At 38.8% G+C, this 24,664-nt stretch overlaps 1 protein-coding gene across 15 annotated transcripts in view; it reads left to right on the plus strand.

Moving 5' to 3' along the window:
- Positions 1-24,664, plus strand: part of PKP4 (plakophilin 4) — a 261,211-nt gene that overhangs the window by 195,665 nt on the left and 40,882 nt on the right. For 14 of the 15 annotated variants that reach the window (XM_018063318.1, XM_018063284.1, XM_018063329.1 and 11 more), the window contains 5 exons: positions 1,255-1,807; positions 10,184-10,372; positions 12,457-12,676; positions 18,930-19,062; positions 20,178-20,391. In XM_018063318.1, coding sequence (XP_017918807.1) covers positions 1,255-1,807; positions 10,184-10,372; positions 12,457-12,676; positions 18,930-19,062; positions 20,178-20,391 — 1,309 coding nt within the window. The remainder of the gene's footprint in view (positions 1-1,254; positions 1,808-10,183; positions 10,373-12,456; positions 12,677-18,929; positions 19,063-20,177; positions 20,392-24,664) is intronic. The other variant, XM_018063302.1, reaches the window with a different exon arrangement.

The raw sequence follows: 24,664 nt of genomic DNA on the forward strand, positions 1-24,664 counted from the left end.
TTTTCCAACTGCCTACTAATTTTTAAACCACCTCTTTCTTGCCTTATTGTTTATTTACAGTCCCCTTCCCTCCCCAGACCTCCTCCTTTCCATGGCTATTGCCTTCACAGAATTCTTGAGTTTGAGCACCTGAGTGGTCTCAGACCCGTGTTTCAGGCAACCAGTTGCTTGTGATACATGGAGACAGAGCATATCTCCTCTTATAGCATCTAAGAATATACAAAGTCCTTGAGTCATCCCTGTTTCTTCCTTTATTGCCCCAATTAAAAGTAACAGGAGGTTGATGACAAGTGAACTCTAGTCATCACTAAGGAAATACAGAAAGCTCAGTTCTGAGCTTGTAACCCAACACCCCAGTCCAGCCACTATTCCTTTTTATTGTCATCCTGCATGAAGACAGGGATCTGAGATGCAATATTTGCAAGAGTCTGTGCACTCATAGGACTGGCCATGGCAGAAATGTTCCTTCTTTCCCAGCTGGCCAGAACCCAGTGGAGATTTTGAGCATTCCTGCTGCTGCAACAGATTTGAGGGCTGATTATTCGTATGTCTTTCAATCCACCAGCTTAAGACAAGAGCCTATAAATCAAAGGAGATAGAAAGAAATGGCTGAAATCACTAGCAGCCACATTGAAGCTAAAAGAAAAGACAGATTTGGCTAGAGCACTTGTACGGTGCTCACAGAGGAGACCTTTGGACCCCAGACCCTATCCAAATGTTCAGTTATTCCACTTACCTTCCTTTTGTAAATGAGGTCAACTCATAAAGACAGATACAAAGACAATTATAGATACTGCTCTAACTTAACGTATTGAAAATGTTTTGTTTTACACAAATGGGTTACCTTAGCCAAACTTAGATTTACAGGGTACAAAGTAAGTACACTATTCCAGTGACCTGTCACACTTGAGATACAACATACTATGTGTTGTGAAAAGTGCATGGGCAGAGGGTAACATCAAATAAAGACAAAAGTAAAAGGAATATTAAATGTCTTTGAATCTCTCCTTATGGGTTGGTTTTAGTATTCTGAAAGGGAAAGGTGGAGATTAAATCACCAAAAACCAAAAAAAAAGTAGAACAAGAAAAACAGAATAAGGAAAAATTAAGATTCAGCTGTACAGCTCAAAAAGGAAAGGAAACGCCTGAAATAGTGAGTTCACCTTCTGTAGTTAGCTGTGTGCATGCTTTTCTGTAATGACCATGGATACACAACCCTGGATAAACCATTCTCTTTTCTCCCCCTTCCATCAGCCATCAGTGGCCAATCGGGCCATGAGAAGAGTTAGTTCAGTTCCATCTAGAGCACAGTCTCCTTCTTATGTTATCAGCACAGGCGTGTCTCCTTCAAGGGGGTCACTGAGAACTTCTCTGGGTAGTGGATTTGGCTCCCCCTCTGTGACTGACTCCCGGCCACTGAACCCCAGTGCATACTCCTCCACCACATTACCTGCTCAGCGGGCAGCTTCTCCATACTCTGCACAGAGACCTGCCTCCCCATCAGCCGTACGTCGGATTGGGTCGGTCACCTCCCGGCAGACCTCCAATCCCAACGGACCAACCCCTCAGTACCAAACCACCACCAGAGTGGGGTCCCCACTGACGCTGACGGATGCACAGACTCGAGTAGCTTCCCCATCCCAAGGCCAGGTGGGGTCATTGTCCCCCAAACGCTCAGGGATGACTGCCGTACCACAGCATCTGGGACCTTCACTGCAAAGGACTGTTCACGACATGGAACAATTTGGACAGCAGCAGTATGAAATTTACGAGAGGATGGTTCCACCTAGGCCAGACAGCCTGACAGGTGAGTACAAGCTGAAACCTATACAAGCCCAGTGGGAAAGTGTTCCATGCAACCATTGGTAAAACAGCATATAACATGGAAAAACTTTATATTTTTATCTCAAAATTTGTACCGTAGTGTACCGCAGACTGCAGGCTGACTTTTCTCTCAGGCTTTATACTTTTTAATGCATCAAGTTATATACATTTATATCACCAGACCTCTTTTGCAATGAAAACATTTCCCTCATCCCTCAGAAAACTAGGATATAAAAGGTAGGTACTTTTTGCATATTAGAACTGGCTAGAATTCTAAACTATTGATTGCGGTTTTTCATAGTGAAATATTTTTCACTAGCTAGGCCTACCCATTGGAGAAGGAAATGGCAACCCACTCAAGTGTTCTTGCCTGGAGAATCCCAGGGACGGGGGAGCCTGGTGGGCTGCCATCCATGGGGTCGCACAGAGTCAGACACGACTGAAGCAACTCAGCAGCAGCAGCCCTACCCATACTCGAAACCCTAAATTATGTTAAAAGATGGTATCAGAATGTCTATTCAAATATAATATTTTTTTAAAGAAATGCCTTACTAGTGTAGACTAGAATGTGGATTTCCTCAACCTACTGCTTTGATTTTTAGCACCCCAATGGGAAATGCACAAAGTTCTTATGAATTGCCTTCAAATGCCACTTGGATTAAGTCAGAAAGACACCAACCAGATCACTGATAGTACAGCTGTTTCTTTCAGAGTTTTATCATCGTGGGTTTTCTACAGGATGTACAGACTTTTGATTAAAATTATATTCATCTTTAGCTAGTAAAAAAAAAGTTAAAACTATGCAGGAAAATAAAAATTGTGAAATGAAAGTCTCAGCCCCCTCTTACCCTCACCCAATCCCACTCCCAAGTTTATGTGTCTTCCAGACTGTTTGATTACATATATAAGTATATACATTATGTATAGATGTGGACACACTGTATTTTTTATGCTGTTGGAGCTCTATTATGTATATCTCCTATACCTTCTTTCTTTTTTAATGTATCTGAGGGTTCTACCTCATTCTCTCAAGGGATGCCTAGGACCTTATTTTATAGACATATTGTAATTTGTTTAATCACTTCTCTATTAACGGACATTTAGATATCCTCATTTTTAGCTCTTAGAGACAATCATACAATATATATTACTCTTCCTGCATATTTGCACATAGCTTACTAAGATAACTGTGAGATCCATTTCTTGAAGTAGGACTGCTGGATCAAAATATGTGTTTGTGTTTTCTTAATGAAATACTATCAAATTGCCCCCACTATACTTTTATAGATTTTTATTTCCACTAGTAGCTTGAGTGCCTGTTCCCTACACCTTCGCTAGCACTGCACATTGGCAAGGTGTTTCATCTTTGCCAGTCTGTACCTCATTGTTTTCAGTGGCCTGTGTTGAGTAATGACTGAGGTTGATGATTTGATGTTTATCAGCCATTTTATTGCTTTACTGCAAACTGCAGGTTCAGGTCCTTTGTATGTTTTTTTTTAATTTGTAAATGATTTTTTATACTTGAAATAAATTGACCCCTTGAAATATGCTTCTCAATTATTTTTCATTTCATAGTTTGTCTTTTAACTGTTTTTTGTTATTTCTTACTTACAGAAGTTTTTAATATTTATTTTGTATGATAAAATTAATATCTTTTCCTTATGGCTTCTGGGAAAAATAAAGCCCTTTTGAGATTTTCTAATTGCATGATCTTGCACAAAGAAAAATATTGAACTTGATTTTGAGCTCAAGGAAATTGCTAATGGAGAAACTAGCTCTTTTTCATTCAGCCATCAGAAGGGTACACTGGCTTAGATATTTTCTGGCACGGCTCTGGAAAGCGTGCAGCAGAGTGAGGTAGGAATCATCGATGACACGCCTCCTCCAAAGGAAGCCTGAAGAGAGAAATAGTCCTGAGGATTCCTGTTCCCCCTACCCACACCCCTCCCTATTTATGAACAGTAGCTGAAACCTATGTTTGCAGGAGAGCTCAGAGAAAACCAGGAAAGAAAGTGGGCACAGAAAGGACCATCTCCATGTTTAACCCTGAGGGCTGGACTCTTGTGGTTTAAGAAACCTGCTTCTCTTCACATTGCAGGTGAAGTTAAACTTTGTTTCAGGGGAAAAAAATTATAGCCTACTATGGATTTTTTATTCCCCTGAATACCACAGTGTTCAAAAGAAGCAAAGGGTTTCTTAAAAATATTCTAAGGAAGCTTTGGTTCCCATCATCTGTCCACCTGCCCAGTTATTCTGAATGTAGATTCTAACTTGTAAATCCCTCTCTTTTTTTTAATTCCAGAAAATGATGTCGTATTTACTATGGTCCTTGAGTTCAAAGACTTAACAACCTGCTAATTGAAAAGCCTAAAGCAATATTTTGTAATAGATTCAGACACTTGAATATTTGGTGATCACAATTTAAATGATATGTATAAATTATGTCCTACAACAGAAAAATGTGTCTGCCCCAACACATTCATTATAATATAACCATAGCATATTAAGGCAAGTTTTGAGAATAAAAAGAATTCACATTTGAAAGATGAATTTATGTTTGTTTTCACTGACTTAAGTATAGAGGTGTTAAATCACAAGGAATGTATCATTGAGCTAGGTAAACTTGATATGTATTTGTGGAATTGCAGCAAATTGTCTTCCGCTTTAAAAGATACTAAATTATAGTAGCCTTTCTACAAAATCACCTTACTTAATCTATTCAGTTCAGTTCAGTTCACTCAGTCATGTCTGACTCTTTGTGAACCCATGGACTGCAGCACGCCAGACTTCCCTGTCAATCACCAACTCCCAGAGCTTGCTCAAACTGATAGCCATTGACTCGGTGATGGCACCCAACCATCTCAGCCTCTGTCGTCCCCTTCTTCTCCTGCTTTCAATCGTCCCCAGCATCCATCAAGGTCTTTTCAAATGAGTCAGCTCTTCGCATCGGTTGGCCAAAGTATTGGAGTTTCAGCTTCAGCATTAGTCGTTCCAATGAGTATTCAGTACTGATTTCCTTTAGAATGGACTGGTTGGATCTCCTTGCAGCCCAAGAGACTCTCAAGAGTCTTGCAAAAGCATCAGTTCTTCAGCGCTCAGCTTTCTTTATGGACCAACTCTCACATCCATACACGACTACTGGAAAAACCATAGCTTTGACTCTGTGGACATTTGGTGGCAAAGTAATGTCTCTGCTTTTTAATACGCTGTCTAGGTTGGTCATAACTTTTTCTTCCGAAAAGCTAGCATCTTTAAATTTCATGGCTGCAGTTACCATCTGCAGTGATTTTGGAGCACAGAAAAATAGTCTCTCACTGTTTACATTGTTTCCCCATCTATGTGCCATGAAGTGATGGGACCAGATGCCATGATCTTAGTTTGCTGAATGTTGAGTTTTAAGCCTTTTTCACTCTCCTCTTTCCCTTTCATCAAGACTCTTTAGTTCTTCTTCACTTTCTGCCATAAGGGTGGTGTCTTCTGCATATCTGCTGCTGCTGCTAAGTCGTTTTAGTTGTGTCCAACTCTGTGACCCCACAGACCACAGCCCACCAGGTTCCGCCATCCCTGGGATTCTCCAGGCAAGAACACTGGAGTGGGTTGCCATTTCCTTCAATGCATGAAAGTGAAAAGTGAAAGTGAAGTCACTCAGTCATGTCCGACTCTTCACGACCCCTTGAACTGCAGCCTACCAGGATCCTCCGTCCATGGGATTTTCCAGGCAAGAGTACTGAAGTGGGTTGCCATTGCCTTCTCCATCTGCATATCTGAGGTTATTGGTATTTCTCCCGGCAATCTTGATTCCAGCTTGTGCTTCATCCAGCCCAGCATTTCTCATGATGTACTCTGCATATAAGTTAAATAAGCAGGGGTAACAATATACAGCCTTGACATACTCCTTTCCCAATTTGGAGCCAGTCTGTTGTTCCATGTCTAGTACTAACTGTTGCTTCTTGACCTGCATAAGATTTCTCAGAAATCAGGTAAGGTGGTCTGGTATTCCCATCTCTTAAAGAATTTTCCATAGTTCATTGTCATCCACACAAGGCTTTGGCATAATAAAGCAGAAGTAGATTTTTTTCTGGAACTATCTTGCTTTTTCCATGATCCAGCAGATGTTGGCAATTTAATATTTGGTTCTTCTGCCTTTTTAAATCCAGCTTAAACATACGGAAGTTCACAGTTCATGTACTATTGAAGCCTGGCTTGGAGAATTTTGAGCATTACTTTGCTAGCGTGCGAGATGAGTACAATTGTGTGGTAGTTGGAGCATTCTTTGGCATTGCCTTTCTTTGGGACTGGAATGAAAACTGACCTTTTCCAGTCCTATGGCCGCTGCTGAGTTTTCCAAATTTGCTGACATATTGAGTGCAGCACTTTCATAGCATCATCTTTTAGGGTTTGAAATAGCTCAGCTGGAATTCCATCACCTCCACTAACTTTGTTCATGGTGATGCTTCCTAAGGCCCAGTTGACTTCTCATTCCAGGATGTCTGGCTCTAGGTGAGTGATCACACCATCATGGTTATCTGGGTCATGAAGACCTTTTTTTGTATAGTTATTCTGTGTATTCTTGCCACCTCTTCTTAATATCTTCTGCTTCTGTTAGGTCCATACCACTTCTGTCCTTTATGGTGCCCATCTTTGCATGAAATGTTCCCTTGGTATCTCTCATTTTCTTGAAGAGATCTCTAGTCTTTCCCATTCTATTGTTTTCCTCTATTTCTTTGCATTGGTCACTGAGGAAGGCTTTCTTACATCTCCTTGCTCTTCTTTGGAACTCTGCATTCAAATGGGTATATCTTTCCTTTTCTCCTTTGCCTTTAGCTTCTCTTCAGCTATTTGTTAGGCCTCCTCATATAACCATTTTGCCTTCTTGCATTTCTTTTTCTCTGGGATGGTCTTGATCACTGCCTCCTGTACAATGTCACAAACCTCCATCCTTAGTTCTTCAGGCACCCTTGTCTATCAGATCTAATCCCTTGAATCTATTTGTCACTTTCACTGTATAATCATAAGGGATTTGATCTAGGTCATACCTGAATGGTCTAATGGTTTTCCCTACTTTCTTCAATTTAAGTCAAAATTTTGCAATAAGGAGTTCATGATTGGAGCCACAGTCAGCTCCTGGTCTTCTTTTTTCTGACTGTATAGAGCTTCTCCATCTTTGGCTGCAAAGAATATAATCAGCCTGATTTTGGTATTGACCATCTGGTGATGGCCATGTGTAGAGTCTTCTCCTGTGTTGTTGGAAGAGGGTGTTTGCTATTACCAGTGCATTCTCTTGGCAAAATTCTCTTAGCTTTTGCCCTGCTTCATTTTGTACTCCAAGGCCAAATTTTCCTGTTACTCCAAGTATCTCTTGACTTCCTACTTTTGCATTCCAGTCTCCTGTAATGAAAAGGACATCTTTTTTGGATGTTAGTTCTAGAAGGTCTCATAGGTCTTCATAGAACGTTCAACTTCAGCTTCTTCAGCATTACTTGTTGGGGTGTAGACCTGGATTGAATGTGATATTGAATCGTTTACCTTGGAAATGAACAGAGATCATTGTGTTGTTTTTGAGATTGCACCCTAGAACTGCATTTTGGACTCCTATGTTGACTATGAGGGCTACTCCATTTCTTCTAAGGGATTCCTGCCCATAGTAGTGGATATAATGGTCATCTGAGTTAAATTCGCCCATTCCAGTCCATTTTAATTCACTGATTCCTAAAATATCGATGTTCATTCTTGCCATCTCCAGTTTGACCACTTCCAATTTACCTTGATTCATGGACCTAACATTCCAGGTTCATATGCAATATTGCTCTTTACAGCATCAGACTTTACTTCCATCACCAGTCACATCCACAGCTGGGCGTTGTTTTCACTTTGGCTCCATCTCTTCATTCTTTCTGAAGTTATTTCTCCACTCTTGTGCAGTAGCATATTGGGCATCTACCAGCCTGGGGAGTTCATTTTTCAGTGTCTTATCTTTTTGCCTTTTCATACTGTTCATGGGGTTCTCAAGGCAAGAAAACTGAAGTGGTTTGCCAGTCCCTTCTCCAATGAACCACATTTTGTCGGAACTCTCCATCATAACCCATCCATCTTGGCTGGCCCAACATGGCATGGCTCGTGGTTTCATTGAGTTAGTCAAGGCTGTGGTCCATGTGATAGGTTTGAACTTAATCTATTGGGGCTATATAATTTTGTAACTTTTTAAATGTTAATCTTTAAGACTGTGTATTTTTGTTTTAATGCATGAGTAGGTAATTAAAAATATTAACCATAATATTACAAAGATTTCTAATATCAAAAAATTGCTGTCTCGCTGTAATTCTTAAGTTCTTTATTCCCTGTTACAATCTGTCACATACAGTAATTTCATCTCACTAGGAATCCTGTAGCAGGGAATGTTCGCTGGATATTGTCTATAGTTCTAAGTGTTAACAAGCTCATTTGGGTCCTTTCTTATGAAGTCATAGTAAATGGCAGCGAAAGTTAAATTCCATTGAAAACTCCAGCCAGATGCTTGCACGGTGAGCCTGTCACATTTTGAATGGAACAGAATGCTTTGGTCTCATTTCACACCACAGTGGGAGTGGGCCAACGGGACTTGGCGGGCTTTAGGAGCATCCAGGGCTCAACTTGCCTTGGCCCAAGTGTTTGTGATCTTCAGTCTCACAGTAAATCAAGTGTTCTACTGAATATGAAAATAGCACCTCGTACTGATAAGATTTGCAAGGACTAGGTACATTTCGCTGCCCAGTTTACGTCACAGTTAGCAAACAGTGCCGGCACTTTTGTTCAGGATTCTCATGGGCTCTATAAAGAAATGGAGTTTATACTCTCTAAGAATGAGAAATCTGCCAGTAAATACAAAGCTGAACTCCTCAAATGAGGACTTTACAATAGCAATCATAATATCATTCTTAGAGTTACATGGGCTTCCATGAGCCCCTCGTGAACTAACCTCCCTCTTTAACCTTATGTTTGTGGAGGGCGCTCTCCAGTTCAGGATTTCTCACACTGTGTCTCATTGATCCTTGAGAAGTAGTTTTGTCCAATGTTGAGTGTGCAGTGACAGGTTACAGAGAGAGCTTCCACTCAGCCCTCCTAGAAAGCTCTCTGAAGAGGATGAACTGCGTTTCCTTTTCAGCTCTGTTTCCTCAATTTTGAAATGGGAAGATTTGACTGAAGAATCTCCCAATTACCAGATTATATAAACTTGTGATCTTTATTTCAGCAAGTGGATAGCCAGTGGCCAAAACCCACATTTGCTCATTTAATTTCTTCCCATGTCACATTGCTTTCTGGGATAGGTAATAATCATTCATTTTAGAAGCTTTATGTATTAACTCTCTTGCCACTCCTCACTAAGCAACATATAATTATCACACATTCAGCCCTATTTGTTTTTAGTTATGCTATGATTATGTGAGCTAACAGGATGTGAATGATTGTATCTTTTTGTAGTTAGTTACTGTGTTGATTATTTACAATCTTTTTAAAAGCAAATATATGCTGACTGACTTCAGATATGTTTATGCTTTTTCTTCCTCATATTTGGAATATAACCTTAGTTGATACTCTTACAAAGTGACAAATTTTGCTTACTAATGATGACAAAGCATAAATTTCTGAGCATCATAGTACAGAAAATACTACATCACTTTTTTAAAGAAATTAAAATGTTTGGGTTTGAAATCTGCATTATAAACAGTTTGAATGAAAGAGTGGTTGAAGTAACTTAATATTAATACACTAACTTTGTACTTTTCCTTTATACCAGAAAGAAGGTAAACCAGAATCTGGTATGTGGGTTCCTAGAAAAATACCTGTTTTGGTTTTGTCTTTTGGTTGTTTTTTTTTTAATTGCAATAACAAAAAATAATGCTTTAGATATCTTATTAGTTTGGTGATGGTTTTTTAAACTCTATAACATAAAATTTCATTTTTCTGTAAAAAATTTGCATGAGTAAATTGAGACAAAGGTCAGAACAGTTCTTGAATATCAGCCTATTTGTAGGCACTGTTATATAAGTGTTATCTTAAGCATTGGGATTTAAAGAGATGTGGGACATGATGGCGGGCTCTTACCATCATAAAATAACTTACAGTTGGGGGATGAATTTCAGAATATCAAGCCGTTTAATAATTTTGCGTGTGTATATGTGTATATATATATGTATATTTTAGAAAATTTGCTTTTATCCTGCTGCCAGGAGAAAGTCTTACTTTTAGAGTGTATATGGTATTCTGTAAAACTCACTGGGTTTGGTGTTTAGACTCAGCATTTGGTCATATTGATTAGGAGTTATACTTTTAACCTCACCACAGCGTTCCAAGTTTCTTAATGTAATTTTCCCGCCTGTAGGCTTACGGAGTTCCTATGCTAGTCAGCACAGCCAACTTGGACAAGACCTTCGTTCAGCTGTGTCTCCCGACTTGCACATCACTCCTATATATGAGGGGAGGACCTATTACAGCCCAGTGTACCGCAGCCCAAACCACGGAACCGTGGAGCTCCAGGGATCACAGACAGCGCTGTATCGCACAGGCTCAGGTGGGCGTCCGCTCTCTTCAGTGCCTTTCTTAATTTCACAGGTCCAAGAGTAGAGGATTTTATTGAGATGGGTTTCCTGTTAGAATGAACTCACATTGTCCATTTGGATGTTAGATAAACAGTTACAAAAGCAGATCAATAAACAGGAAAATAGAAGTTCATTTAGTACCTATTTATTTGGTGGCTTCCCTGGTGGCTAAGATGGTAAAGAATTTGCCTGCAATATAGGAGTATGTTTGATCCCTGGGTCAGAAAGATCTCCTGGAGAAGGGAATGGCTACCCACTCCAGTATTCTTACCTGGAAAATTCCATGGACAGAGGAATGTAATGCCTGTTGGGCTACAGTTCATAGGAGTCGGACATGACTGAATAACTTTCACATCATAGATAACATATTTTTACCGTAGTTCAGTCTAAACAGTTACACTTTAGTTCACAAATAAGTTTGAATAGCTATAAATCTGACTCCTTGAGTTCGAAGCATATCAGAAAGAAAAGCCTTTTGGGGAATATTTCTTTGTAATTTTTGTTGCCTGGAATGCATCTTCAGAGAAAATCCTTATGTGAGCTATTGGCTTATCTTTGATTTGGCACGTATGTGGCCCAAGTATATTTGGTATTACTCTTTGTTGATACTGAATTTTTTCTGGATGTTTAAGTGATAGGATGTGAAATAAATATTCCTTATGATGGACTCAATCTAGGGCAGAATGCAGTGCTGACAGCTATAAAAATAGGGAGCTAGTGAGGGAAGGATTGAGAGTTTGGGATTAGCAGATGCAAACTAGCATATGTAGGATCGATGAACAGCAAAGACTTACTGTGCAGCACAGGCTCTATTCAATATCCTGTGATTAACCAGAACGGAAAAGAATATGAAAAAGGATTTATATATATGTGTATATATATATGAAATGGAGTCACTTTGCTACATAGCAGAAATCAATACATTATAAATCAACTATACTTCAGTATAAAATGTTAAGTCAAAAGTGAAACACAGGAAGCCAGTGAATCACACTCTTGGACCCCTGGCCTCACGTGTGCCACACCATAGTCACTGACGGAGCAGAAACCAGAGCCTGTGACCCTGGGAGCCGCCAGAGTGTGCCGCAGGTCTAATTCATAGATTCTCAAAGAGATCTCTTCTTTAAAAAAAAATTAGTATAGATTTATTAACATACCCATAAATGAATTCTAGATAGCAATGATAACACCCTAAAGGCACAACTCTAAGAGCCATATCTCACAGACCACCACAAGGGAAAAGACTGTTACTGCAAAAACTGACAGTTGGGTCCACTGTGGGATTTTTCTTCTAAGAGAATGTGACAGTTTTTAATATATGTTAGTGGAGAAATATTTCACTCTTTTGGTCTACACATTGAAGAATTTTTTGTGAGGTTTAAGAAATAAATAATGTTATTAAAATATGTTAATTGCAGGAAGATTATAAACAATCGTTGGAGACCTACCTACTGCAATAATTTGGGGAAAAATGTTAAATACACGTGTAATACCTTATACATAGCATCAGGCAGTAATTTTAGGGAGTAGCTTTAAAAGAATTTGATTGATTTATCAGTCTTCTTTCCTGTAAAGTTTTTTTTTCCAGTGTTATCAAAATCACACATCTATAAATAAAATGAACATCAAAATAAGTAACCAGTGTTCACTACATGTCCAAAGATTGGTTTCAATAATCTATAAGTTTGAAAAAATATCTTGCTTGTTTTCTATTGCTAAAATTAAGTTACAAAATTTTCCTACTTATTTCTAAGATCATTTTCCTTTCTTTCACTTGCAGTTTTGTTACTGAATTTTAAATATATTAAGACTTACTATGGGAACAGATTTATAGTTTCATTTTTGCTCTTTCCTGCTAGTAAAATTGATAATAATATTTGTGTTATATTAGAAACTTCAGTTCCTTTTTCCCACTAATTGACTAGATTGGTAATATCTAAAAGTAAGCAATTTATATAATTGTTAAAAACCCTTCTTAAAATTAAAAACATATTTACTTGGAAAGTATTTCTTTGTGGAGAACATACTAATCTTTTTTAAAATGTTGACTTTCTAGTAGGTGTTGGAAATCTGCAAAGGACGTCCAGCCAACGAAGTACCCTTACATACCAAAGAAATAATTATGCTCTGAACACAACAGCTACCTATGCGGAGCCCTATAGGCCAGTACAGTACCGAGTGCAGGAGTGCAGTTATAACAGGCTTCAGCACATAGCACCGGCTGATGATGGCACAACGAGATCCCCGTCAATAGACAGCATTCAGAAAGACCCCAGGCAAGTACTAGTTAAGAGTCTCCAGAATGCCGCCACATCTCAGGAGTCAACCTGTTCCCTCATTCTTTCTCTTTTTCCCAAGTTGCCCTATCTGTTATAGTGTCAGCAAATTCTCATCTCTAATATTTCCCAGCACTGTGGGTCACTGAGGTTAATCTTTAAAGATAGTGTCCTTCTTTTGGTGCATTAATAATAAAGTTAGAGAATGCACAGGTCTATGTGAATATCTGCAGCATCCATCGGTTTTCAAACTACCTTACTGGGGCAACTACCTGAGATAGCCTTAGTCTGAATTATGCAAAAGATTTTAAAGGATAATTTTATACCCTTTTATCTTGACTGATTTTTTAGATGATGGCTTCAGAAAATGCATGAGGTTGTTTTATATTGGGAAGTCCCAGTGTCATGTATATTTTGAATCACGTTGGTCAGTGCTGTGTTGTGCTTTTATCAACTAGGTCCTTTGAAAAGCTTTTTGCCATTTAGAGGAAAATAGTTTATAAGAAATTCTCATATTGCATAAGCAAAAAATATTTATTTCCTTGTTTCAATTTTATTTGGTCTTGTAGAAAACGTGTTTTATTAAGATATGCATGAGTCATTTAGGACTTGATTGATTTTGAAAAACTAGCTTCATGTCTTTAATGAAAGTCATTTAAAATATTCAGGAAATAAAGATTTTTAGAAACTATAAGAGAATTTTAACTTCTGAAAGAGTGATATTATTTCTAAATTTTAAGCAGCTTGAGTGTTATTTTAAGGCATATATTAGCAAGATTTCATTCTCTCTTCACCCACAAATAGTTATTTCACTGAAAGATTGTTATAATTAATTCATTTTTAGCAGCCTACCAGCTCATTCTAATGAATGTGAATTTAAAGCATGAGTGAGCTTTGGTTATTAAAACAAAATAACCTTATATACTTTGAACTGAGTGGGAAGCCCACTGCCCCACTAAAACCACTCCACCTATTCAGTCTTTGCCTAAAAATTTTTTAAAGTGTATGTGTACATTTGATTGAGCTATTCCTATTTGCCACCATTCTGTCATTTTAAGGATTTTTAAAAATAATTTGTCTAATAGCACCTCCAGTATAATTAAATTAAAATTTTTTACATGATTTTGTTTTTTTGAAGTCCTCACCGGAACAGCAGAGTAGGACACTCTGATAATACAGAAATTCTCTAAAGGATTTTGAATTGTAGATAGTTTAGACCATACCTTGGCTGAACCTGCTGAGAAAAGAATAGCTATCCAGAAAATCAGTGAAGTGTGATTAGAGCTTTGAGTTTAGTATGCATTCCTGAAGACTTAAGTTTTGACCTCTGTTTTGAACTGATTCATTATAAACAAGGATTTCATGTCTGGTAATACACTTCAGTTATTCATAGTATGATAATTTCATAGTCTGATGCATAAAATTATTGTGGCTAGCTTTGATTATGTGCAACTTCACTGATAATGTATTTTGTAAGATGAATAAATGATTATCTTATAATAATAGGTGCATTTATTCTAGTCAAAACTGGAATCTAAGTGAGTTTAAAGTTTGAATATTCAAACCAAAGTAAAAACTCATGACAATTTCAATTTTAAAAATAACAACTTTAATATTTTTATTCACTTCTATACCTACTATGTCATTAATGCCACATCATAGTTAGCCTGACAGTTTCCTTATAAGAAAGACTAAAGAGATTATTGATGTTTTCTATATATAAGGGATGAATTTTTTTAATGATGATCTAGTTTAGAGCCAAAATGTATTAATGGTACAAATAATTCATCTGGAAGAAGGAACAAAGTACTGTGGAGAGTGGCAGTGAGACAGAATTCATGTTATTCTTTTTGAGGAGGGCTTCAGCTCTGACAGTCACCAGCATAATTCCATTTACCGTCTCTTTGATCTTTATGCTATTGTCAAATATTTTACTTCTACATACATTGTAAAGCCCATGATATGGTACTGTTATTTTTACTGTAAATAGTCAGTTGTCTTTTTAAAAAATTACGTGAAGTCAGAAACATGATCTTTTTATTCTCCTACATAGTTATTTATAGTTTCCTGCACATCTTCCTATAAATTCTAGTTTCCATCTCAACTCATTTCCCTTCAGCCCAAAGAGCTTTCTCTAGCTTTTCTTGTGTTACATGTCTGCTGGCAACACATTCTCTCAGCTTTAACTTATCTGAAAGTGTTTTTATTTACTAATTTTTAAAGGATATTTTTGCTAGATATAAGATTCAGGATTAATAAGCTTTCATTTTCAGTACTTTAAGAAAGACATTGTTCATTATCTTCAGATTCTGTAGTTTCTGATGCAAAATCAACCAACATTTGCATTATTTTTCTCATTAGAATAATGTATCTTTTCTCTGACTGACTTTCATATTTTTTCTCTTTTTTTATTGACCTTTAGCAGTTTTACTCTAACAAGCCTTAGTTATATTTTTCTTATGTTTAACCTGTTTGGGGTTCACTGAAATTCTTTATGTGTTGGTGATTTTACCAAAGTTGGGACATAGTTAACTATTGTTTCTGTAAATATTTTTTTCTGGCCCAAAATTCACTCTCTCCTCCTGGAATAACTTAACACCATCTCACAGGTTACTGAAGTTCTGCTCACTTTTAAAAAGTCTTTTTTTCTCTGTGTTCTTCATATAAGACATTATTAATCCATCTTCAGATTTGCTTTTTTATTTTTTTCTCCCCTGGGCTCCAATCTGTTGTTAAGCCCATCCAGTGAAATTTTTTTCAGACAATTTGGCCTTTTTTCCTTTAATAGTTTTCATGTCTCTGATGACATTCCCCATCTATTCACTCCTTAAATACATCTTTTGCATTATGTCGTTGAGTGTATTTATAAAAAGCATTTTAAAATCCTCTGATCTTTCCAACATCTATGTTTTCTGTAAGTCTGTTTCTGTTATTTTCATCTTTGAGAGTCACATTTTTCTGTTTCTTCTTATGCCTTGTAGTTTTAAATTATAGCCTGGTTGTTGTGGATGACACATTGTTAGCACTCTGTGTTGTCTCCTCTTAGGGTTCTAAGCTTTATTGTGGCAAATAACTAAATTACTGACAGGTGCTTTGATCGTTCACAATTGATTCTGTTCCTTACTAGTGCAGATCTATTTTAGATTTGTCTCACTCCCTAGCACATGGCCCTTACTCTGTGGCATTGTTGTTACTCCTAAACATGGCCTTTGTGGAGACTAAACGCTGAGGTGATCAGTAAGGGCTGCACTGTAACTGTGCTGGAAGTCCAACATCACCTGGTATGTGTTCGGTTCTCATTCCGCTCTCCACCAAACCTGCATATATGCAGTGCTCATATATACATATACAGTCTAGTGGTCAACTAACAACTTGTGAGCAGACCATACACAGACTTGCAGCATCTCCTCTGCATAGCCCTCTCCTCCCCAATATCCTGCCCTGCAAATTTTAACCTCTTTAGCATCTCCAGATTCCAGTCTTTCCCCCTCAGTTAACTAAGACCATCATGCCCAAATGAACTTGCCATCCAGCCAGCCCATGAATTGATAGCAGTCTTTCCAGGATAAATTTCTGCTGAAAATCAAGTTTGGAGTTGTTGACAGCTGAGCCTAACTCCCCATCTCCAGCTGGAGCCCAACCTTTGTGTTGTCTAGCCTTAGTGACACCCAGGGACACTAGGAAATCTTGACCATTTAAAGAAGACAGAATGTATATTCATAATGATTGAGTCTTCAAGGAAAGATTAAATCACACTCCTTGCACTCCGCTAATTACCTTGTAGATTTATATAGTAAGCTGTAGACAGATTTTCATTAGAAACAGTTAACATAGTTTCAATGCATAAGTGAAAATCTGCCTTTTACAGAGACTGCCCCTACTTAGTATATATAGTTCATTTTTCAGGGCTGATGAATGTTAGTGAAATATATATCCTAATTCTAAGTATGTAAAATACTTCAATATATTTCACCACAATTTAGTCATCACAACCAGCCTAAGAAGAAGTTAGAAATAATAGTTTTATTGTTCCTATTTTACAGATGGGAAAACTGGAGTTCTAAATAAATGGTTTTCAAAATCACATCATAATTGAAAGACCTTGGACTTAAACATAGGCAGTCTAGCTCCAAATTCTGTGCTTTTTCTGTTGTGTTATCCTCTCTCTCTTGGTATTTGTGGTTTTCTTAGTGCCTGTCTATCCCCCAAACTGGAAATCTCCATCTCATCCTTGACTTAAGTTTTCAGTAAGTAGACTGTCTGGCTGCTGTGCAAAGAATAGACGAAGGAGGGGTGATATTTGAAGGACAGTGAGCCCAGGTGGCATGTTATTGGTTCAGCCAAGATGGAAAGAGTAGATGGGTTGGATTTATATTAAATATTTTGGATATAGTTAATAGAGTTTGTAGGTGGATTGGATGAGAAAGATAAAAGGAAGAGAAAAATCAAGGATGGTCCTGTTTTATTTTGGGCAAATGTGGGGATGGTGGGTAGTCTCCTTGCCACCAGTTTTTCCTGATTCTAGTATATTCTCTACTTGGCCACCAGAGTTATCTTCCTTATAAATGTGACCATATTGCATTCTCTCACTCTTCTGCTTCAAAACCTCCACCAGGTAACTTTCCCTGTGTGGGAGAACAACACATGAACCACTGAACTCCACCTCTTAATTACCAATGCCAGGTTCCTTGTCTATCTATATCTAATGTTGTTTGATAGTGCCTACCTCATGGGGCAACAGTCAAGCTAAGTGAGATAATGTCTGTAAAGCTCTTGACATAATATCTGACACAGATAAACTCAGTAACAGTTCATGTTAGAGTATTAAGACTAAGCTTTTTTAGCTTGGCATTCATGACCCTGTACATAAAATCATGTCTTACTGAGTGTTTGTATCTCCAGCACTTACTGTGGCACTTGTGGTAGGAATTCACTGATGGGTGGTATGAATGTGTGTGTGCAGGTATGAAATGACCTGCCCCTTTGAAGAGGATGAACCAGTTTGTAACAGTTTACTCCATCCTGTTATCAGTTTGCAAATGTGTTGCTATGTGAATCATTTGTAAGAAACTTATCTTTATGCAACATAAGCATAAAATCACATTTAACAAGGATACCAAATAATGAGCCATTTAAACGGCATCAGAAAATTCTGACAATATAGTATTATCTTTTTTTTTAATGGTATGAAAGTGTGTATGTATATGTAGTATGATTGTATACTCATTATACAAGGAAGGGGTTAGTACAGGGGTGAGGGCACAGACTCTGAAAGTTGATTGCTTGCTTGCTTTGTCATGTCTGACTCTTCGCAACCCCATAGACTGCCATGGGATTCTCCAGGCAAGAATACTGGAGCGGGTTGCCATTTGCTTCTCCAAGAGATCTTCCCAATCCAGGGATTGAACTCTCATCTCCTGCATTGCAGGCAGATTCTTTACTGCTGAGCCATCAGGAAAGCCCACCTGAAAGCTGATGCCTGGATTCAAATGTTGCTCGGCTGTTGACTAGCTTGGTGTCTTTAGGCAAGTCGCTTAGCACTTCTGCTTCAGCCTCCAAATGTGAAAGACTGCTTTAAGTATAAATGCATTAACATAAATAAAATGCCTGGAATAGTGCCTGGCACAGAATAGGTGCTCAGGAAATATTACATGCTACTTAATAATAATACAGTTTTTAACAATTCTGTACACACACTTGTGCACACTTGGTATGTTGAAAAAAGACCAACAGGAAACATAAACAGTGGTTTTCTCTGGATATAGGATTACTGGAAAAAAATTTTATCATGTTTTATATTTATTATAATCAAGAGCAACCATATATACTAAATTTCTTATAAACCAGCAGGCATGTGGTATTTTCACTAGGCTTCTTCCTCCCTCCCCAGACATGACATCTTCTCAGCTAGCTGAAGTGCATTTGCACTCGCACCTGCAAATTTCTTGCAGAGGCAGAAAGGCATAAAATTAGAATCGGGAGAAGGAAAACAAAAGTGGAACAGTAACTCGTATGAAGAACCTCCTTTGTGCCCCTGATTCTTTCTGTGCATCATGATTTCTTTAAGATCATAAGTATCTGTGATATGTTCATCAGTGGAAAAATAGTACTTCTGTATATTTTTAAATTTTTATTTCTTAGGACTTTTGTAACGTCCTGTTGTGCTCTCCACTCTTCTCTTTTGACAGACGTTTTGTTCAGTTTATGGTAGACCCCGGGCCACCCTTTCTGAAGCCATGTTTTTCTCTGGCAGGGAGTTTGCCTGGCGTGACCCTGAGTTGCCTGAAGTCATTCACATGCTGCAACACCAGTTCCCGTCAGTTCAGGCGAACGCAGCGGCCTACCTGCAGCACCTGTGCTTTGGTGACAACAAAGTGAAGATGGAGGTGCAGGACCAGGGCCTGGGATGCCCATGACCACAGGCGGGGAACGGGGAGGGGGGGCAGTACCTCTCTATTTAGCAGCTGCGTGCTTGCGTGCTTGAGAAACGGCCCAGTGCGTCTAGAGGCCCTTTAAAAGAGATGTTTTGAGACCAGTTACTCGTTTACTTTTCAACTGTGCATTTCAGTATTTCTTGGGAAAAGCTGCAATGGGGATATTTCTGGAAGTACATTTAGCTTTTTCAAATCATGTGTCCACTCATTACCTTATTTATAAAACATGAAGCAAAATCAATTTAACCTGCAGTTTTAAAAGTATTTTCTGTAAATCTATTAGATACAAATTATAATATGTATTTGTGAGCTCCTGTATTTTATGAGACTCTGGTCAAGATTGGTGCCAGCACGTAATTAAGTAAAGGATTTATAGCCATTACTAATTCTGAATATATATGAATATTTTATTTCAGATTTTAAGCATTTTGGGCTTTTATTGAAAATAGTGAGTCACTGGTTTTGGCTGGATTTCACTTTTTTAAGCCATTTTTCCCCCTGCAGGGTCATGCAGCATTTGTTTTTTTTCATCCCTTAAAATTTAGAACAACACACAGTTACAGACCTAAAGGTGGATGCTGTAGATAAAACCCCCAAATATTCATATAATATACGAATGAAGTGACAAATAGGAAGAAAATTTAGAAGAGGAAAGTCACCCAGAGACACAATTCTAGAAAGCCAATGACTTGGGTCAAAACTCCCCTCCTGTGATTTCTTCAACCCTGTGTAACTTTGTTGTGCTTGTGTATTTGTGCGTTTCACTCAGAAACAACAGCGTGATCCCTGTGTACGTTCAGAGGTTGATGTGTGACTGTGCTACCTGCAGGTGGCCCTTAAACCACCTAGGGTCTCCCTTCCCTTCTTTAAGCCATGAACCTGTGAAAAGAGCTTCATCTTAGAGAGTGTCCTTAAAATTTATAACGCACGTTTCTTGGAATAAAAAGTACCCTTTTGAAATGATCTGAAGTTACCTGTTTTCCGTGATCTTTCCATAATTGTCTTTTGTTTGACCTCTGATTGACCACATGTCACTTAGGCCTGTTACTTAATATTTTTCATTCTAGGTGTGTAGGTTAGGGGGAATCAAGCATCTGGTTGACCTTTTGGACCACCGAGTTTTGGAAGTTCAGAAGAATGCTTGTGGTGCCCTCCGAAACCTTGTTTTTGGAAAGTCTACAGATGAAAATAAAATAGCAATGAAGAATGTTGGCGGAATACCTGCCTTGTTGCGACTGTTGAGAAAATCTATTGATGCAGAAGTAAGGGAGCTGGTCACAGGTGGGTACAAAATGTGATCTTGTCTTGAAGGAGGTGTTGAAAACCATCTAGACTGTGCCCGTGTATGGTGGCATTGCGAAGGACTTTAGAAGGTTTAGGTAGCAGATCAGTGCTCACAGCTGTGACAGTGGCTCGTACAAGTTACTCCAATGATTCAGAAGGCACTTGCAGTGCTGGAGTCGTCTCTTCTAGTCTCATTCATTGTACTCGTTAGTGAGCAAGAATCAGCTAACAGACGTCTTGTTCACAACGGGTTGAATACATTATTTTTCATTACATACTCCATCAGTTCAGTTCAGTTCAGTCACTCAGTCATGTCCGACTCTTTGCGACCCCATGAATCGCAGCACACCAGGCCTCCCTGTCCATCACCAACTCCCGGAGTTCACTCAGACTCACGTCCATCGAGTCAGTGATGCCATCCAGCCATCTCATCCTCTGTCGTCCCCTTCTCCTCCTGCGCCCAATCCCTCCCAGCATCAGAGTCTTTTCCAATGAGTCAACTCTTCGCATGAGGTGGCCAAAGTACTGGAGCTTCAGCTTTAGCATCATTCCTTCCAAAGAAATCCCAGGGCTGATCTCCTTCAGAATGGGCTGGTTGGATCTCCTTGCAGTCCAAGGGCCTCTCAAGAGTCTTCTCCAACATCACAGTTCAAAAGCATCAATTCTTTGGCGCTCAGCCTTCTTCACAGTCCAACTCTCACATCCATACATGACCACTGGAAAAACCATAGCCTTGACTAGACGGACCTTAGTTGGCAAAGTAATGTCTCTGCTTTGAATATGCTATCTACGTTGGTCATAACTTTTCTTCCAAGGAGTAAGTGTCTTTTAATTTCATGGCTGCAATCACCATCGGCAGTGATTTGGGAGCCCAAAAAAATAAACTCTGACACTGTTTCCACTGTTTCTCCATCTATTTCCCATGGAGTGATGGGACCAGATGCCATGATCTTCGTTTTCTGAATGTTGAGCTTTAAGCCAACTTTTTCACTCTCCTCTTTTACTTTTATCGAGAGACTTTTTAGTTCCTCTTCACTTTCTGCCATAAGGGTAGTATCATCTGCATATCTGAGGTGATAGATATTTCTCCTGGCAATCTTGATTCCAGCTTGTGTTTCTTCCAGTCCAGCATTTCTCATGTTGTACTCTACATTTAAATTAAATAAGCAGGGTGACAGTATACAGCCTTGACGTACTCCTTTTCCTATTTGGAACCAGTCTGTTGTTCCATGTCCAGTTCTAACTGTTGCTTCCTGGCCTGCATACAGATTTTTCAAGAGGCAGGTTAAGTGGTCTGGTATTCCCATCTCTTTCAGAATTTTCCACAGTTTATTGTGATCCACACAGTCAAAGGGTTTGGCATAGTCAATAATGCAGAAATAGATGTTTTTCTGGAACTCTCTTGCTTTTTCCATGATCCAGCGGATTTTGGCATTTTGATCTCTGGTTCTTCTGCCTTTTCGAAAACCAGCTTGAACATCAGGAAGTTCACAGTTCATGTATTGCTGAAGCCTGGCTTGGAGAATTTTGAGCATTACTTTACTAGCATGTGAGATGAGTGCAATTGTGCGATAGTTTGAGCATTCTTTGGCATTCCCTTTCTTTCGGATTGGAATGAAAACTGACCTTTTCCAGTCCTGTGGCCACTGCTGAGTTTTCCAAATTTGCTGGCGTATTGAGTGCAGCACTTTCACAGTATCATCTTTCAGGATTTGAAATAGCTCAACTGGAATTCCATCACCTCCACTAGCTTTGTTTGTAGTGATGCTTTGTAAGGCCCACTTGACTTCACATTCCAGGATGTCTGGCTCTAGATGAATGATCACACCATCGTGATTATCCAGGTCATGAAGATCCTTTTTGTACAGTTCTTCTGTGTATTCTTGCCATCTCTTCTTAATATCTTCTGCTTCTGTTAGATCCATACCATTTCTGTCCTTTATCGAGCCCATCTTTGCATGAAATGTTCCCTTGGTATCTCTCATTTTCTTGAAGAGATCTCTAGTCTTTCCCATTCTGTTCTTTTCCTCTATTTCTTTGCATTGATCGCTGAAGAAATTACTCATTTTAAATAGATTTGGTTTCCTTTGTTATGAAAATAAACTGTACTTAATGGATTGGCTACCTGCCACTTCAGTTCAGCCAGTGTCTGAATGCCTGTTAGTATCTCAGACACTTCTCCAGGTAATTGGAGATGTAAAATGAATAAAAGTCCCTGCCCTCTTGTAGCACTTCGATTCCAGTGGAGCGCAAGTGATTTTCTGTGAATGTCAGTGAAAAGTGCAAGTGCCGAGCTCAGTCGAGGTTGCGCTGGGAGCACAGCTGATGGGTAGGGAAGTTCTCTGGTTAGTGTGAAACCGAAGGTGGCCCAAGGGTTCAGGAGGCATTGGCTGGGTGCAGAGAGGGTGTATTTCCAGTTGCAGGCAGAGGCTCGGAGACAGACATCTAGGAGCAGAGCTATCAGCAGAAGGGGGATTCTGCAAGAAGACAAGACCAGAAAGAAACACAGGCCTGGTTTGGGGAACTTGTGTTCCCCATGCAGAGGGAGGGATTTTGGGGCATGACATGGCTGCTGCTGCTGCTGCTGCTGCTACTTCAGTCGTGTCCGACTCTGTGCGTCCCTATAGACGGCAGCCCACCAGGCTCCCCCGCCCCTGGGATTCTCCAGGCAAGAACACTGGAGTGGGTTGCCATTTCCTTCTCCAATGCATTAAAGTGAAAAGTGAAAGTAAAGTCACTCAGTCGTGTCCAACTCTTAGCTATCCCATGGACTGCAGCCTACCAGGCTCCTCTGTCCGTGGGATTTTCCAGGCAAGAGTACTGGAGTGGGGTGCCATTGCGAAACTACATAAAAGGGTTAAAATAAGTGCATTAGCACTATCTGTAGCAACAGAGAAATCTCTACAACTGTTTGCAGAATGATAAACCCAATATGATACTATAGTATAAGTGTTAAAGTATGCAGGTTGAGGCTATAATTTATTTTTTGATAGAGACACACGCAGGAAAGGTAAATTTTTTTATTAAAATGATAAAAGATTCAGGATAGTTGATTACGTGTACAGGGTTCAGGTGGAGAAAAAGGGATTGGGGAGTAAAATCCAGCTCCATTTCTTTAAAAAGAAAGAGAAATCCAAAACAAATAAGATAAAATGTTAATGCAGCTGATCCTTGGATAACCTGGGGCTTGGAGGCACTGATCCCCTGTGCAATCAAAACTCTGTGTGTAGTTTACAGTCAGCCCTCCACATATGTAGTTCCTCCATACCTACAGTTCTACATCCATAGATTTGACCAACCACCAGTTGTACAGTACTGTAGTTTTTACTATTAAAAAAAAAGGCCACATTATTAAGCCACCCATTTCAAGCCCACATTGTTCAGAATTCAATTTCATTTAACAAAACTAGGGGTAATAGACATCTGGGTGTTTGTTTTATACTTGCTTTGCTATTTTTCATGCTTGAAACAGTTAACTTAAACAATTTTAACAACATTTTTTTTCAAAATTAAACCCATTCCCCAGTGGCTTCCACTGTTAAATCAGAGCTTTAGGTTCTGTCAGCTCTTATTCAGTCACACTTAGAAATATATTAATAATAAACCATCTTGAATCTAATATTTAGTTAAGGGGAATCAGCTTTCTTGTAAGATATTAATGTTCAAAGTAAATACCCTGTATTCAAATAAAGTATGAAAATTATGTACTAAAAGTAGAATCATGTTATGTATAATCTTAAACTCCAAAATGGATTGCTTGCCCTAATGTAGTTTGAATATTAATGCTTTAACACATCTAAATTACATACTGATTTAGGTGTATGTAGTTCCTCTTTATAAAATGTTCTTAAAATATCAAACCCTCTCACACCAAAAAACTAATTTATTTGTATTTACATACTATGTATTATGTGTGTGTGTGAAATGAAAATTAGAATAAGAAATAGAATTAAGAAGAAAAAATTGTAGACATACCCATTTAAGAAGTTAGGACAGTCACTGTGATTACACCCAAAAATTTATCTTAAGCTCCTTCTTAGGGAGGCATAGAGAAGATGGTGTTATTTGCAGTATATGAGTTCTTTCTTTCCTCATATGATATTTCTTTCCCATCACTTTGAACATATATGTGAATGTTCAATATTTTCTCCCAGTAACCCACCTGTGCAGCCAGCAAGGCTACCGAATGATGTGTGCAGGCTCCCTGAGGGACCAGGGGCAATCCAAGGTCAACCTGACCTTGGAAACACAGCGTCTACTAGATCTGGTT

The sequence above is a fragment of the Capra hircus genome, chromosome 2, assembly GCF_001704415.2.
Source record: "Capra hircus breed San Clemente chromosome 2, ASM170441v1, whole genome shotgun sequence".
NCBI lineage: Eukaryota > Metazoa > Chordata > Mammalia > Artiodactyla > Bovidae > Capra > Capra hircus.